This window comes from Anas platyrhynchos, chromosome 5 (assembly GCF_047663525.1).
Source record: "Anas platyrhynchos isolate ZD024472 breed Pekin duck chromosome 5, IASCAAS_PekinDuck_T2T, whole genome shotgun sequence".
NCBI lineage: Eukaryota > Metazoa > Chordata > Aves > Anseriformes > Anatidae > Anas > Anas platyrhynchos.
In genome coordinates, this window is record NC_092591.1 from 8595948 (window position 1) to 8609112 (window position 13165).

The window sequence follows — 13165 nt, forward strand, 5'->3', positions numbered from 1 at the left end:
CCATATATCCAAATACTGCATCCAAATGGTTAACATTTTATAAATAGATATATTGCATTAAGGGTTTTCACATTTACTACATGATATTAAAACCAAAAAATGTATTTCTATGTTAATAGGAGCACATAAAACTAGTTTTATATAATTTATTAAAAGATGAGAGATTTAACTTTTAATTACTGTCTGTCAGAAATCTGAGTTTAACAAATACATCTTCCCAGTCACAATTTAGTTTATTTGTTCCCCACATTTCAGCAGAGGAGCACGGTATGAATCCTGTTTATTTTGCCGTAGATGTTTGTCTGTTCCTTCACATTAAAATATTGAATGTAAAATTTGATTTGCATAGATGAATACGTGACATGAGAAAAGGGGAAGTCAAACTGGAGTACACACTTTGAATTTTGACCCTGCTTACAAATGTGCATGTGTGTGTACACAAGAATTTGAAGCTGAAACTCTTTGTTAATGAGCATAGGCACTCATAGGAGGTGGACTCAATCTCTTGTAGCTTGTGGGAACTACTAAACATTTTTTTTTAAAGCACTATGATTCTGCCACCCAACTCTAATCGAATTATATATTTTATGCTGATGAACTTAGACTTGAGCAATGAAAAGTCCTGTGTTGTGAGCTCTGGTTCAGGTGCTGCATATTTCCTCATCTATTTGATGAAAGGGAAAAGCTAAACAAAGACTTTGTGATAGCTGCTATTGCTGTGCTTCAAAGACAGATTGCAGTGACAATCTGCCTCTTGTGTTTCCCTGGTCTAAGAGGGAAGTAGAGATAAAACACCCTCCTTACAGCCTCGTCCTGCCAGCCAGTCCCACCCCTGGGCAGGAGGTGGGGAAAAGCACTTTGCAGAACTGCATCTCTGTTGTGCTCTTGCCTACAAGTCATAAGCATGATTTGATCCCAGTATTTGGGCATTTTATTAAAGTGAAATGTGGAACAGCAGCACACAGTCCGGTTTGGTGTGTTAAACCTAAATTGAAGTTACTGTTGTGATGAAAACCATACGGCATCGGTATCCTCAGTTTGATGTGCTTACATTCTTAGACTTGCTACTGTCAAAGGTAGTAGAGGTTTCTTACCATCTTTGAAGCAATGCTTAAAGTTTATTGCTAAAGATTTTAATTTTAAGTCTATCTGTCGAGGTTACAGGGTTTGTGACCTTAAGCCCTAATGATTTGACAAAGAGTCTCTGTCAGCCACGTAGCTGTTAATTGAAGTAACTACGAACTTCTCAGAGTATCCTCATGAGAAAGGGACGAGTAAATCAGAGCTGTGTTTTGTATAGATCATTTGCATTTGTCCCACAGTGGTAAATGAGAGGCAGGCACATCAAAATACATCTGGAACAGTGAGCCGAGTCAAGCCAGGTGGGGTAGGTCTGGGTCAGTAGGAGCCATGCCATGCCTGATCCGGGCAGCTCGGTGCTATGCCTGCGGAGTGAGGCTGAAGCTTGAAGTCCTGCTGTGGGGCAGTGCGGCGAGTTCAGACCCTGCTTGCCCTCCCCCAGAGCAGGTCCCAGTGTGCTGGAAGGGGGGACACCTTCGTCAGGGGGTGGTTTTCCCAGGGTGAAACTCATCACTTGCGGTCTGTGTGTGCTGACCCCTGTGATTTTCACAGATGCAAAGCTAATGAATATAGTTGTAATCTGTTAATAGGTGACTCATTTTAGACCAAAAGCATTTTATTTGTAGTGTGAAATAGTAGGGAAAAGAAAAACATATGTCACAGACTCAGGGTAGAGGAAGAAGGTAGCAGTAAGCAGAAGTAATGAAACCATGAATAAAGACACATCAACGTTCCTTAAACAAAGGGCTCAGAAAGTGCAAATAATTGTGCAAAAGTAGAGGAAGGTTCTCATGGCAGATAAACCTGAAAGCATACTGAAAACGTAATTGTAGCCTGTTGCCTCTTTAGCAGGCAGACTCACTTTCTCTCACTCCCCTCTTTTCCTCCCTCTGCTGAAATGTATACACATTTTCAAAAGTATATTTTAAAACACGTTATTACTTCATCCAGATGGAGACTTAGATTGGCTTCAAAGCAACAGACCTGCTAACTTTTCATTATATAAAAAACAAAGGTACTAAGACAAATGGATTGGCAATAGCACTGGGGTTTGGGTTTTGTTGTTGTTGTTGACAATTTTCTAAGGACAGGCAGAATCTAGAAATATCTAAGGGTCTGGAAATGTGAAAGACAGCGGTAGACAATATTGGAGAATGTTTAATTTAGTAAGGGCATTCCACATGGGTCCATGCAAAAAGTAGCAGAGTAAGCCAAGGTATTTAGATTAAGAAATATTAAATAGAAAGGTCTTTTTTTTATGCATTACAGGATGTTCCTGCGTCAACCTATTACTGAAGAGGTTGAACTAGTCATGTAGTTAGACAGCAAATGCAGTGAATATGTGCATAAATAATGTAATACACTGGTCTCCAAAGTTACCAATCTAAATAGTGAGGGGATTATAAGTAGTCTTAGAAATGTCAAGTGTGCCGTTTTGGGGCAAAAGTAGAATAGAATAGCATGAATATTAATACCAGCACTCTTTGATTTTATTCAAAGCTCATTTGGAAGTTCTTACTAGCCTCTAATGCATAACACACAGCAAAGTTGTGCCAGAAGAAGGTAGGTAATCAAACAGAAAGGATGAACATGTGGCTGTGTCCTGTCTTGATTATGTATTATTGCAAATTTTTCATTGATTTCCATGGCAAATGATATGCCAGCATGCATGGAGAAACCCCACTTGAACCGGCTATAACTCTGGGCATCGTAACAAAGAAAGACTTTGATGTCCAGTGCTTTCATCTTTTAAAGTGTATTCAGTACAGTAGCCACTCTTGGTGTGTTCAGTTCATAAGAAAAGAAATGCTGGTTTATTATAAGTGTCATATGAGTAAATAACACGATGGAATAACAGCATATGGAAATCACTCGGTGCTGTCTGAGCTAGAGTGACAAGAAACTGAGTCTTAAGGTATAGCCACACAGCAAGCATTTGTCTTTTACTTGAAAGAAAAGATGTGTGGAAAGTGAACTCCTGTGATTTCCACAGCTGCAGCTATTTCCTAAGTAAATTGTCACAGGTGGTTATAGGCAGGAGATTATACTGTAAATATTCAAGCTAGAAAGTTCTGATAGAAGGGCTTCTTCAATAAAGTCTCTGTTTTTTGTATATAGCTCTTGCCTAATATCAAGTGGATGTTGGCATAAGTCCATTTAAGAGCATCTTCATTCTCCAGGTGGGGCACCCCAGATGAAGTTCAGATTTGACACTTAGCAGAAATAATGTAACATTAAATGTATTGTGCACAGTCCTGTCCTTTTTTGTAGTACCTGTAGAGACTAGCAAACTTCATTCTCTGTGTTGGAAGTTTTGCAGCATAAATTAACATTTGCTTTTTATTTCTTAGTATCAGTTACCAAAGAACAATTGCTGAACCCCAGGCTTCCTATGTTTATTTTACTACTAAAAATACAATTCTTGCAGAAACAATAGAAGAAAAAGTATTGCTGTATAGAAAGGAAAACAGATCTGGCTCTCCAGTTGATTAAGAAAAATAAAATCCTTTCTGACTTCTCACACAAGAAAAGAAGGAAAAGAGCCAAAAAGTGAACAAACACTGTACTATTTCATCAAAATATGTACTGTCAGTGAGGCTCCTTGCATGGGCAGAACTCCAGTAGTGAGGAATGGGCAGCACATGGTTCAGCGGCCAGTGGCAGATACCAAGGTGAATAAGCTGGGGCAGATCGCTCACTGAATGACCAGAGCGTAAATGGCCAGCAGTGATGAGCTCTGAAAGGGATCTGTCTGCTCCTCATCGGTATTTCCAGTGTTGCTCTTTAATATTTTATATTACTGCTTGATAATACCAAGAAAATGCGTTGTTTTAACACAAGGAGAATGTGGTAAAGTGTGCCGTCACCCCAACAGCAGAGAGGACCTATCGCACATCAGCATAAAAAATGGCATTCCAGCTGCTGGCAGCTGGTTGCTGATAGCAACTTGACGAAAGATGAGTCTACCTTACTTTTGTACTGAGGTTAGGACAATTAAGCCAGCACGGTGGGCCCAGTGTGCAACTCCTGCTGCTTTCAGAGACTGCAGTTTGTGCTGTCGGGTCTTTGGTCGTGGCAGGATGAGTGGCAGCACGGCTGATAGATGGCATTGCTCTGCCAGGCAGCTTCCCCTAAGAGCAGGGGAAAGGGAGCATGGCACAGGACAGAGAGTGTGTATCAAAAAAGTACTACAAACACTGAACTATAGTGATGAGCCCAGAATAAAAGAAATCACATAGTAGCCTTCATTCTGAGTTCATGGAAGTGTGGAAGATGCTTAAGTTTCTCTAGCACTTCTTAGAAATAGAGGAACGATCTTGGAGGGGTGAAATGCCTTGCCCAACTTTGCAGAGTGCATCAGTAGTGGTTTTAGGAAAATAATTCACTTTTTCACTCCCTATACTATGTTTAAAAAAGGAGGTGTGTATTGGTGTAAGGAATCAACTTCAATAATCACTATTAATTGACCAAACAGAATAATTGTCAGCATTCATAGAGAGACAAATGATGACCTTCTGGTATAGAGGTATTTATGTTGGATTAGCTGGGGGACCTAGTTGACTGGTGATTGGGTAAGTGTGGATACACACTTTAGGATTATAACATTGCTACAAATCTTAGACTCCTCAGAGTGTGTAATAATTTAGAGGCTAATTTTTCAGCTTTCTCTAAGGCCTGATTGATAGCTTCAGTGAACCTTGGATCCATCTTCAATATGCGAAGTCACTTGTAATTATACAAAATGAGGAAGTTGCAATTACAAAGTGATTTTTTTTTTGAAGGACTAAATGAGTGGCTTATGTGCTCATCCCTTATTTAAAAATATCTAAATGAAATTGTCCAAAGGAAATAGAGGATTAACAAATAAGTATAATGCACAGCAAGTGGTCTAACTGAAGAAAGACTACATAATCTAAAATAACTAAATCCACTGTAATAAATTTAGCAGGGAGACTGAATTATTTCAGATACATGCGTGCTTACGGTGGTCCATTTGGGTCAAGGCTAAAGTTCAGGAAGGATAGAGAAAGACTCTCAGGCTGCCTTTCTATTCCTGTATCTATCTATTCCATGAGTAGAGGCCTCCAGCTGTGAATGGACGTAATCTTCTTAAGTAAAAACTCTAAATATTTGTGTAAAAACAAGTAAACAAATGTAGCATAATAGCACACAGATACACTGAGGAGCTTAATTCTGTTGTTTGTAGATCTCTGGTGCAGTTCTGTTCTCACCAAGATCAATTGAAAAAAACTTCTGTTGACTTCAAGTATATGTGTAACAACTGTTCATCAATTTCAAAAAAAGTTTATCATCTTCCCTCAAGCTAACATTTTCCCAAAGTTGCGGAATATATTTGAAGACAGAAGTATTTCATATGCAGCTGTTTTCAAAAGTGTTGATATTTCAGCATGAAAGTTGCAATCAATTACATTAACAGAGGGTAAGGACATATTTTGGCATTGCTTAGGGACGCAAGTTAAGGATCGAGGTTTCCAGGTTCCTAGCTACCATATTTTTATCTAAAACCAACTTTCCTCTCTGCTTTTTTCCAGGTCTGGAGTTGGTGTGACGGGTTCTAGGCAGACGTTATTTTATGCAGAAGTAACAGACCAGATGAAAACTGGTGAAGGAGGTGGCCATCCTGAGGAAGGAGAGCTGATTGAAGTTGTAGAAATACCTTTAGAAGACTCCATGAAGTTTGCTTATGATGAGACTTTCCCGAAGACAATGGGTGTTATCTTCAGCTTCATGTGGTTCCAAACCAACATAGCACCCAAGCTGCCAAAAAAATAAGATCAAAGCACTGTGACTTTCAGAGAAGATTTCTTGCTGGTTGTGGGTACAAAAAAAACCTGCCTTGATCAACTCAATTCACCACAGAGTTCTCAAATGTTTCTCAAAATAAATTTGGAAGTGAAATCTGAAGTAAAATCCTCACTCGATTTCCATCATTAGCAGAACAGTAGTGGGTGTCTCTGGGACCAGGGTTTGTCTCTGCGAGGCAAATGTTGATTCTCACTCAACAGCTAATAAATGTGCCCTCTTTTCATGGCAATGCTCTACCACTGTTTTGAAGAGATACTCAGGGCCTCGGTGCAGCTGCTATACCAACCTGTTGCTGCTGTCTGTAGGGTCTGGTAGCTGTGTATTCACTTTAGTTCTCATGGATGTTTCTCCTAATATTTTTTTTTGGGGGGGAGGAAGCAAACTGTAGTAGTTACAGATACCCTAACTACGTTGTTGAGCTCTGCACAGCTTCCAGGGAGCAGCTTTCTCTGTGATGTGTAGCTCCTCTACCAGAGAGAAAACATTTGCATTTCTGAACATGCAAACCTTTATTTCATAAGCAAACATGCCTGTAAATCCTTCTGCTAATGTGTCATTCGGACAATAGCCCAGCTGTAAGGCTATGTACTTCCCTTTGCGCCCGCTAGAATGCTGAGCAGCCAGGATGGGGATGAATGATGGGGGCTGCGACTGGAACACATGCTTCTTTGTTTGTTGTATGGATAATAGTTGCTTAATTAGATCAAACTTTGTCATCTAGAGCAGGATTTGAGTGGCCAAATTCTTTTCATTTGACTCTGAGGTGACTAATACAAGTGATTTCTCGGAGGTGCTCTGTGGTCTCGGATTCCTTATAGCCAAAATGGGAAGAACGGGACCTACCTCTTAGATAGTGCTCCTTGAAATCCCACCATCGGAAGTGCTTTAATGAGAGGCTTTATCATCATTTGTGCAGTTTCTGTCGAAGGCTGTGCATCCTGCACAGACACACTGAGCAACGCAATTTGATTTAATAAAGTGGTCTAATTAGAACGTATATTATTCTATCAGCATGGTTTAGATGTGGACGATTTGTCATGTGAAAAACTGTTAATAGCATGAATGAGAGAGAATCAAGTCTGGACATTTAATTATGCAGTTGTTTATGCAATTCATTGAGTTAATGTTAATTAAGATGACTACATTATCTGTGCCTGTAGGACTACAAGGTATTTTTAGAAGCCGAGCACCAGGAATGTGCAAACTTTCACACAGCGGCTGGGATGAACGCAGCGCGGCTCAGCTGGAAGCGATCGTGTCCGCCAGGTGATTTGAAATTGCTGCGGATCTAAATCGGTGTTTAAGAAATAAATGCATAAGTAAAAAGACTTTAAAACTGGCACTTGCTTGTTCTGCTGAGAGGGAGGAAAGCTCGTTGGAGAGTCACTGGAGAAGGAGCAGTTCGACACCTCTTATGAGAGTGCAGACACATTCACAGAACTGTGCCTGGTCCGCAGAGCCGACAGCTGAGTTATTGTGAAAAGTAAATAAATCTCGTCTGTCTGAGGTATTTACATTAGAAGGTGTTTTAGGGTGGGGTCTCTGCTGCTCTGCATCCTTACAGGGCTCAGTACGATGTGTCCTGATGGATGCTGAGGCGTTTAAAAGCTAGTAGAATATAGATGATAGATAATGTCTTGCCTCCCAATTGTGTGTGTGTGTTGGGTATGAGTGAAGGCCCTGCTGGATTTGCCAAAATCCAGCCCAAACTGCAGCTGCTGGGCAGCAGAAGGCTGTTCCCCATCACCAGAGCAGTCCGTCCCGCCCCTGGCTGCAGTCATCAGACAGAAGCAACGCAATGTGATGCACACAGAGCACGGTTGTGCCTGGCGTTGGGCTGTGCAGTATCAATACAAAAGTATTGACATCCTTTTCCTTCTTCCCTGTCAGTTTTGGTGGTGATTTTTGTAAGTAGTTAGGAAGGCTTGAAAATGCAGGAGAAAGGGTTTGAACTTTTTTTCCAAATGGAAGATGATTCATATATATAAAAATACAACCAGGGCAATTCAGATACCACTTCTCTCATCAGGGCTCATTTCAAAGATCATAATTAGAGCAAATCTGATATACATCAGCCAAGCCCAGGCAGGAGAAAAGTGCTTCTAATGGAATCTTGAAATCATGTCTGCCTTTTAGATACATCCTTCAGACGTGCCACCACACATGTATATGGCCGTGGAGAGCCTGCAGTTTGGAACAAGAGAGTCCCCATTTCGCAGGATGGCCGAGGTCAGAAGGGACATCTGGAGGGCACCTGGTCCAGCCCCCTGCTCGAGCAGGGTCCCCTAGCACAGGGTTGTGCCCAGGTGGCTTTTAAATATCTCCAGGGAAGGAGACTCCACAACCTCTCTGGGCATCCTGCACCAATACTCAGTCATCCTTGCAGGAAAGAAATGTTTTGTTGTGTTCAGACGGAGCCTCCTGTGTTCTGGTTTGTGCCTGTTGCCTCTCGTCTGACTGCTGGGCAACGCTGAGAAGAGTCCGGCCCCATCCCTGTGACATCCTCCCTTCAGAAATTTGCACGTTGATCAGGTCCCCCCCCAGCCTTCTCCTCTCCAGGCTGAGCAGGGCAGCTCCCTCAGCCTTTCCTCGCTTGCTGGTGATGAAACCTGTGCAAAAGTCGCGTCTGATCTCATCCACCCTGCCCGGTGAGGTCAGCGTCTTCCTTCTGCTGAGCAGCATCGATCGGTCCGCATTTAGAAAACAAGTCTTAGCATCTCTTTAATCTTTTTGATATGGCTTTGGGATATAGAGATAATCTAATGAAATTATGAATCAGGCTTCTAATGAAGCCTGAAATTATAAAATTGGGATGTAAAGCAGCTGTCAGGCTTGCTATGAGATGGCAGAAAAGACATCACCAGCACCTCGCAGGTACACAGATGATGTTTATTTTTGTTCTTTATTGGGATGGTTGTAAAATAATTAATTACAAGCCCCAAGCTACTCCTACGAGTAGTGATCTGATAAAAATGCCTTCTCTAAAGGGCTGACAGATGAACCATGGGGCTGTGGGGAGGGGGTGCCCTGTCCGCGGGGATGCTCCTGCCGTGGCCCCGCTCCCCTGGCAGGCAGCCGCTCGCCTTTTTGCCCGCTGCCTCATTACCATCCCTCCCCGCCAAGGACAAAAGCGGCGTGCCCTGACTCCCCGCGGGGCCGGGGCCAGGCCAAGGGCAACCGATATAATTGCTCCTGAAATACACACGCGGCCAGAGCAGGGCGACCCACCGGCCAAATCGGATTTTTGCTAAATTAGGACAATCGCCGCGCAGGCTTCATCCCCCTCGCCGGAGCTCTATACATAGATGAAAGGCACACCCAGTTGTGAAATCTGTTGAAATGGCACACCTGGTGCTGTCTGCAAGTCTATTCACAACCGTCAGCAGGTGCGACTTGGCCTTTGTGGCCATAAAAGTCTGGCTGCGCGGCCCCCGCTGTGCCCCCCGTGCCGCCGGTCCCTGCGCGTGGCGAGGGAGGCTGTGGCAGATTAACGCCCTCGCTGGAAGCCGCTCGCAGCCACCTCCCGAAGCGTGGAGCAGCTTCACAGGGGTCAGGATGAGGCCTGTGCACACAGGGTGGGCTTGCAGCTCCCATTTCCGCGATCCCAGGACTGCTGCCGAGCGGCCCAGCCGGCATTAAGCACGATTTACAGCCCCTGTTTGGGCTCAGCCTCTCCAAAAGGCTCTCTGGAGGCAGCACAGCAGCAAGGTGGAGCCCTCAGAGCCCCCAGCCCCAAGCCAAATTCACATTTGAGATAAGGAAGGTGGTGGGTCAGGTGCCCCGTGGCAGTTTTCCTTCCCGCTGGGTCACGCGTGGCTTTGCTTGATAAAAAGCAGGAAAATGTTCATACAAATCCTTCTGTGCTGCTTCGAATGTTACCCCTCAATTTGTATAATCCTTCAGAGCCAGTCTCGCTCTGTAATTGGGAACACATTTTTACAAGGGCTTTAATTGCTCTCCAGATAAATTACGAGGCAGAAGTCAGACCATAGCGGAACAGCCCAGACTTGCGGTGCTCAGAGCTCCCCGGCCTGCCTCAGAATTGGAAACACGATCGTGGACTTATTAAACCCTGCCCTGTATTGCTCTGCTGGTGGAGGATGTAATATCCTGTGCTGGCTTTGGTCTCTAATAAAGCATTCAGAAGCAGTAAGGCTCAAAAAAAAAACCTTTTGGACACTTGGTCAGGATGAAAATGGGCTGGCAGTGGGTGATGTGGAGACGTCCATCAACCATTATCAATGAATGGCTTCCCTCATGCCTCAACCTCCTTTAAATAAAAGGCGCTGGCTCTGCTTGTGCCCACTGTGCTTCAATACGGGGCTGCAGGTGTGATGACTGGAGCAATTAACAGCAGCATTAACATGATTTAATCATTCTACAAGAGTGAAACATTGCAGCGATCATGCTGGCAGCCAACTCCAGAGCACTTTATCTCGTGCAGCAACCGGTGAAATAACCGGACAAGGTGCAACCAAGCACTCGAAAGCGCTAGAAACAATTTAAGAAATGTTCTTGGGACAAGCAGCAGGCGCTGTGCAAACAGCTCCTGGGCTTTCCGAAAGCGGCCTTGGCTGCCCGGCCCCGCAGGAATGCACTTGCAGCGATAACCTGCAGCTCCTTTCGTAACCTCCTCCTTCGGGCTCCTGCCCCGGGGTTTCGGGGTGCTGCTGTGGCAAGGGAATCAGGAAAATGAATCCAGAGGTATTGCAAGTCCATGCTACACTCTTCACTATTCAGTATGAAGGGTGGGGGTCTTAACAGGGACAAGGCTTCCCAGTGACCTCCCCAGGACTTGAAGGCTGCTCTGCCCTTGCTTCTGCTGCCGCTGCCCTGACTCCACACATTGATCCCAGATGAGCACAGACAAAGTAATGCCAAGGCACCCAAAGAAAAAGATCTGGATCGAGGGGCTCTTACACAGCCCAGCACTGAACGACCTCGGCTGTTGTACTCATCACAGCCGTGACAGCTCTCTCCAGCAGAGGATTTAGCTCCTGGATGGACACTAATGTGTAGATTTATTTTTTTTCTTGCTGGCAAAAGCAATGTGTAAATATTCTGCTGTCATCAATATAGCTCTGCTCCTAGCTAGATTAACAGGGAAAGCATCAGCAAATGTCAAAAAATAAAAAGAATAAAATAAAATAATAATAAAAAAAAAAAATTGAGGCAACAGTCCTGCTTTCCAATGCCCTGTGCCTGATCCTAATGCCCTGTCCTTCTTCTATCAATCAAGGCTGATTGGCAAAGCTTTTTAATTCAAGTCTCTAAGCAGGATGATCAGCGTTTACTTAGCCAGTGTTGATTTCCACTTGACCAGACTGCTCTGCAGCACAGTATCATCTTATGGCACAAACCTTCTTACAGGGGATAAAGAAACTGAGACCTCCCCGATCCTCCTCGTTACCTCTCCAGACCTAACGAAGGTGCCCGTCTCGAGGCCTGCCCTCAGCGCTGGTGTCGTGCCCAGCCTGGGCTGCAGTCCCAGGTCTGCTGCAATAATATAAAACAAGCCTGGCACCGGGAGCGTGCAGCCCGTGGCACATCTCCCCTGGCTATTTTTAGCCATTTTTCCAGAGAAACGGGGCTTATGCAACCGGCTGCCCATCACAGGGGCTCTGGCCTTCACCTACCACCCAGCATTGCCATGTCCCAACTTGGGCTGTGGAGATTGGGACTGGACAGGGCAGGAGCTCCGGGATGAGTTTAAGGATGTTACTGGGTGCACAGCCCCACGGGGCAGAGGCACCAGCACATCCCACAGCCCCAGCCTCCGAGCTCCACCACGCTCAGGACAATCTGTTCCTTGCATCGCTTCTCCTGCCACCTGCAGCCTGCAACTCAGCAGGGAGGGAGAAGACGTAAATTTGCAATGCAAGTAGTTTAACACTAAACAAAGTGACTCATTTTTACATAGTAAAATTGTTTCGTAGTAAAACATGTTGTTCTGGGAGCTCCTGCTCCTGGAAGAGGTCGGAGAGCGTCGCCGCAGACCTGCCTGGAGCCTGGGGTTGTGGCTGGCTGCTGCTCATTGCAGGACTGGTGCTTCGGGAGCTGGCTTGTCCTTGTGAGCTTCATGAAGCACACTGAGGGTACGCACGTGGCAGCACAGAGTTAAGACAGAGCATTTGTTCTGGATGCAGAAATGAGGGCCGCTTCATTCCTCAGGTGGGATTTAGATCTTTTATGCAGGAGGCTTTGGTGGGGGTGGGTTCCCAGGAGCAGACAGGTCTGGGAGCAAGGACTGGTGCTGGGCAGGGCCCCACCGCACGCTCTGGGGCCTCAGAACCCTGTACACAAAATATTCCCTTCCCTTTACCCCAATCATGGGTGGCCGGGTGTTTGAAGAAATATAAATGCTGAACAATAAAATATTAGATTATTTCTCTAAGCCTGTCTGCACACTAATATTCCTGTTACTGAACACAGAAAGACTATTGCACTAATGCCCCTTATAAAGCCAGCCGGAGTTTTAGTACTCAGAAAGCTGCTTATCTTCTCCTTTGGACTAAGAAGACTCAAGTGCCTTTTAATTATTAAAAGGGCTGAATTATGTCTCGGTCTAAACCTGGAAGTCGGAGGAGGCAGAGACCTCTGCAAGACCTCTAAAGGAGCCAAAGTCCTTTAAACCCAAGCTCAACTTTCCAGAAAGAGCACGTGGCCTCAGGAGAGATCCCATACAATTTATTTGCTTGTTGCTTTTGAGCTGAGCTCATTTCCAAGCCGTTCGCATTTAACATACTTCATGGGCTTGGGCTTGCCAGCCCTCCAAGGAAAGCCCCAGCCTCTAGGACTTTGCCATGTGGACAGGGAGGGACTCAGCACCCAGCTCTGGGTGTGTGGGCCCAATTCCCTCCCCAAACCATCTCACAAATGAGCCCTTTACAAGGAACATCATTTTAAATGGGATGGGATGCCAGAGAGCGGCCCCAGTGGCTATGATTTATGGCACGGGACCACCCAGCCCAGGCACTTGCCCCCAGGGTGCCAGGAGGTGTTGCTCAGCTCGGCAGCAGGCAGGAGAGCAGGCCCTGCACTCGCTGGGGCAGAGAAAGCATCTTCCTCCCCCCCTAAAATTCGGAGACTGGGAATTTAAATTGACAAAGCTCAATCTGCTCATTCGGTACAACCTAATACAGCGCTGTAATCCTGGGAGATCTCGGCATCAAAGGCAATCATTTCACTTGCAAGCTGTTAAAGCTTTGAAAATGGAGTTTTTCTTTGTAGAACAGCAGCCCTGGGTAAAAGCCAAGGT

At 44.9% G+C, this 13165-nt stretch overlaps 1 protein-coding gene across 3 annotated transcripts in view; it reads left to right on the forward strand.

The window, feature by feature from the left end:
- The window catches only part of NUDT14 (nudix hydrolase 14), a 60276-nt gene extending 53030 nt beyond the window's left edge, over positions 1–7246 (forward strand). For all 3 annotated transcript variants that reach the window (XM_027458513.3, XM_072038217.1, XM_072038218.1), the window contains exon 5: positions 5634–7246. In XM_027458513.3, coding sequence (XP_027314314.1) covers positions 5634–5874 — 241 coding nt within the window. In that variant the 3' untranslated portion in view covers positions 5875–7246. The remainder of the gene's footprint in view (positions 1–5633) is intronic.
- Positions 7247–13165: the final 5919 nt, after the last annotated feature.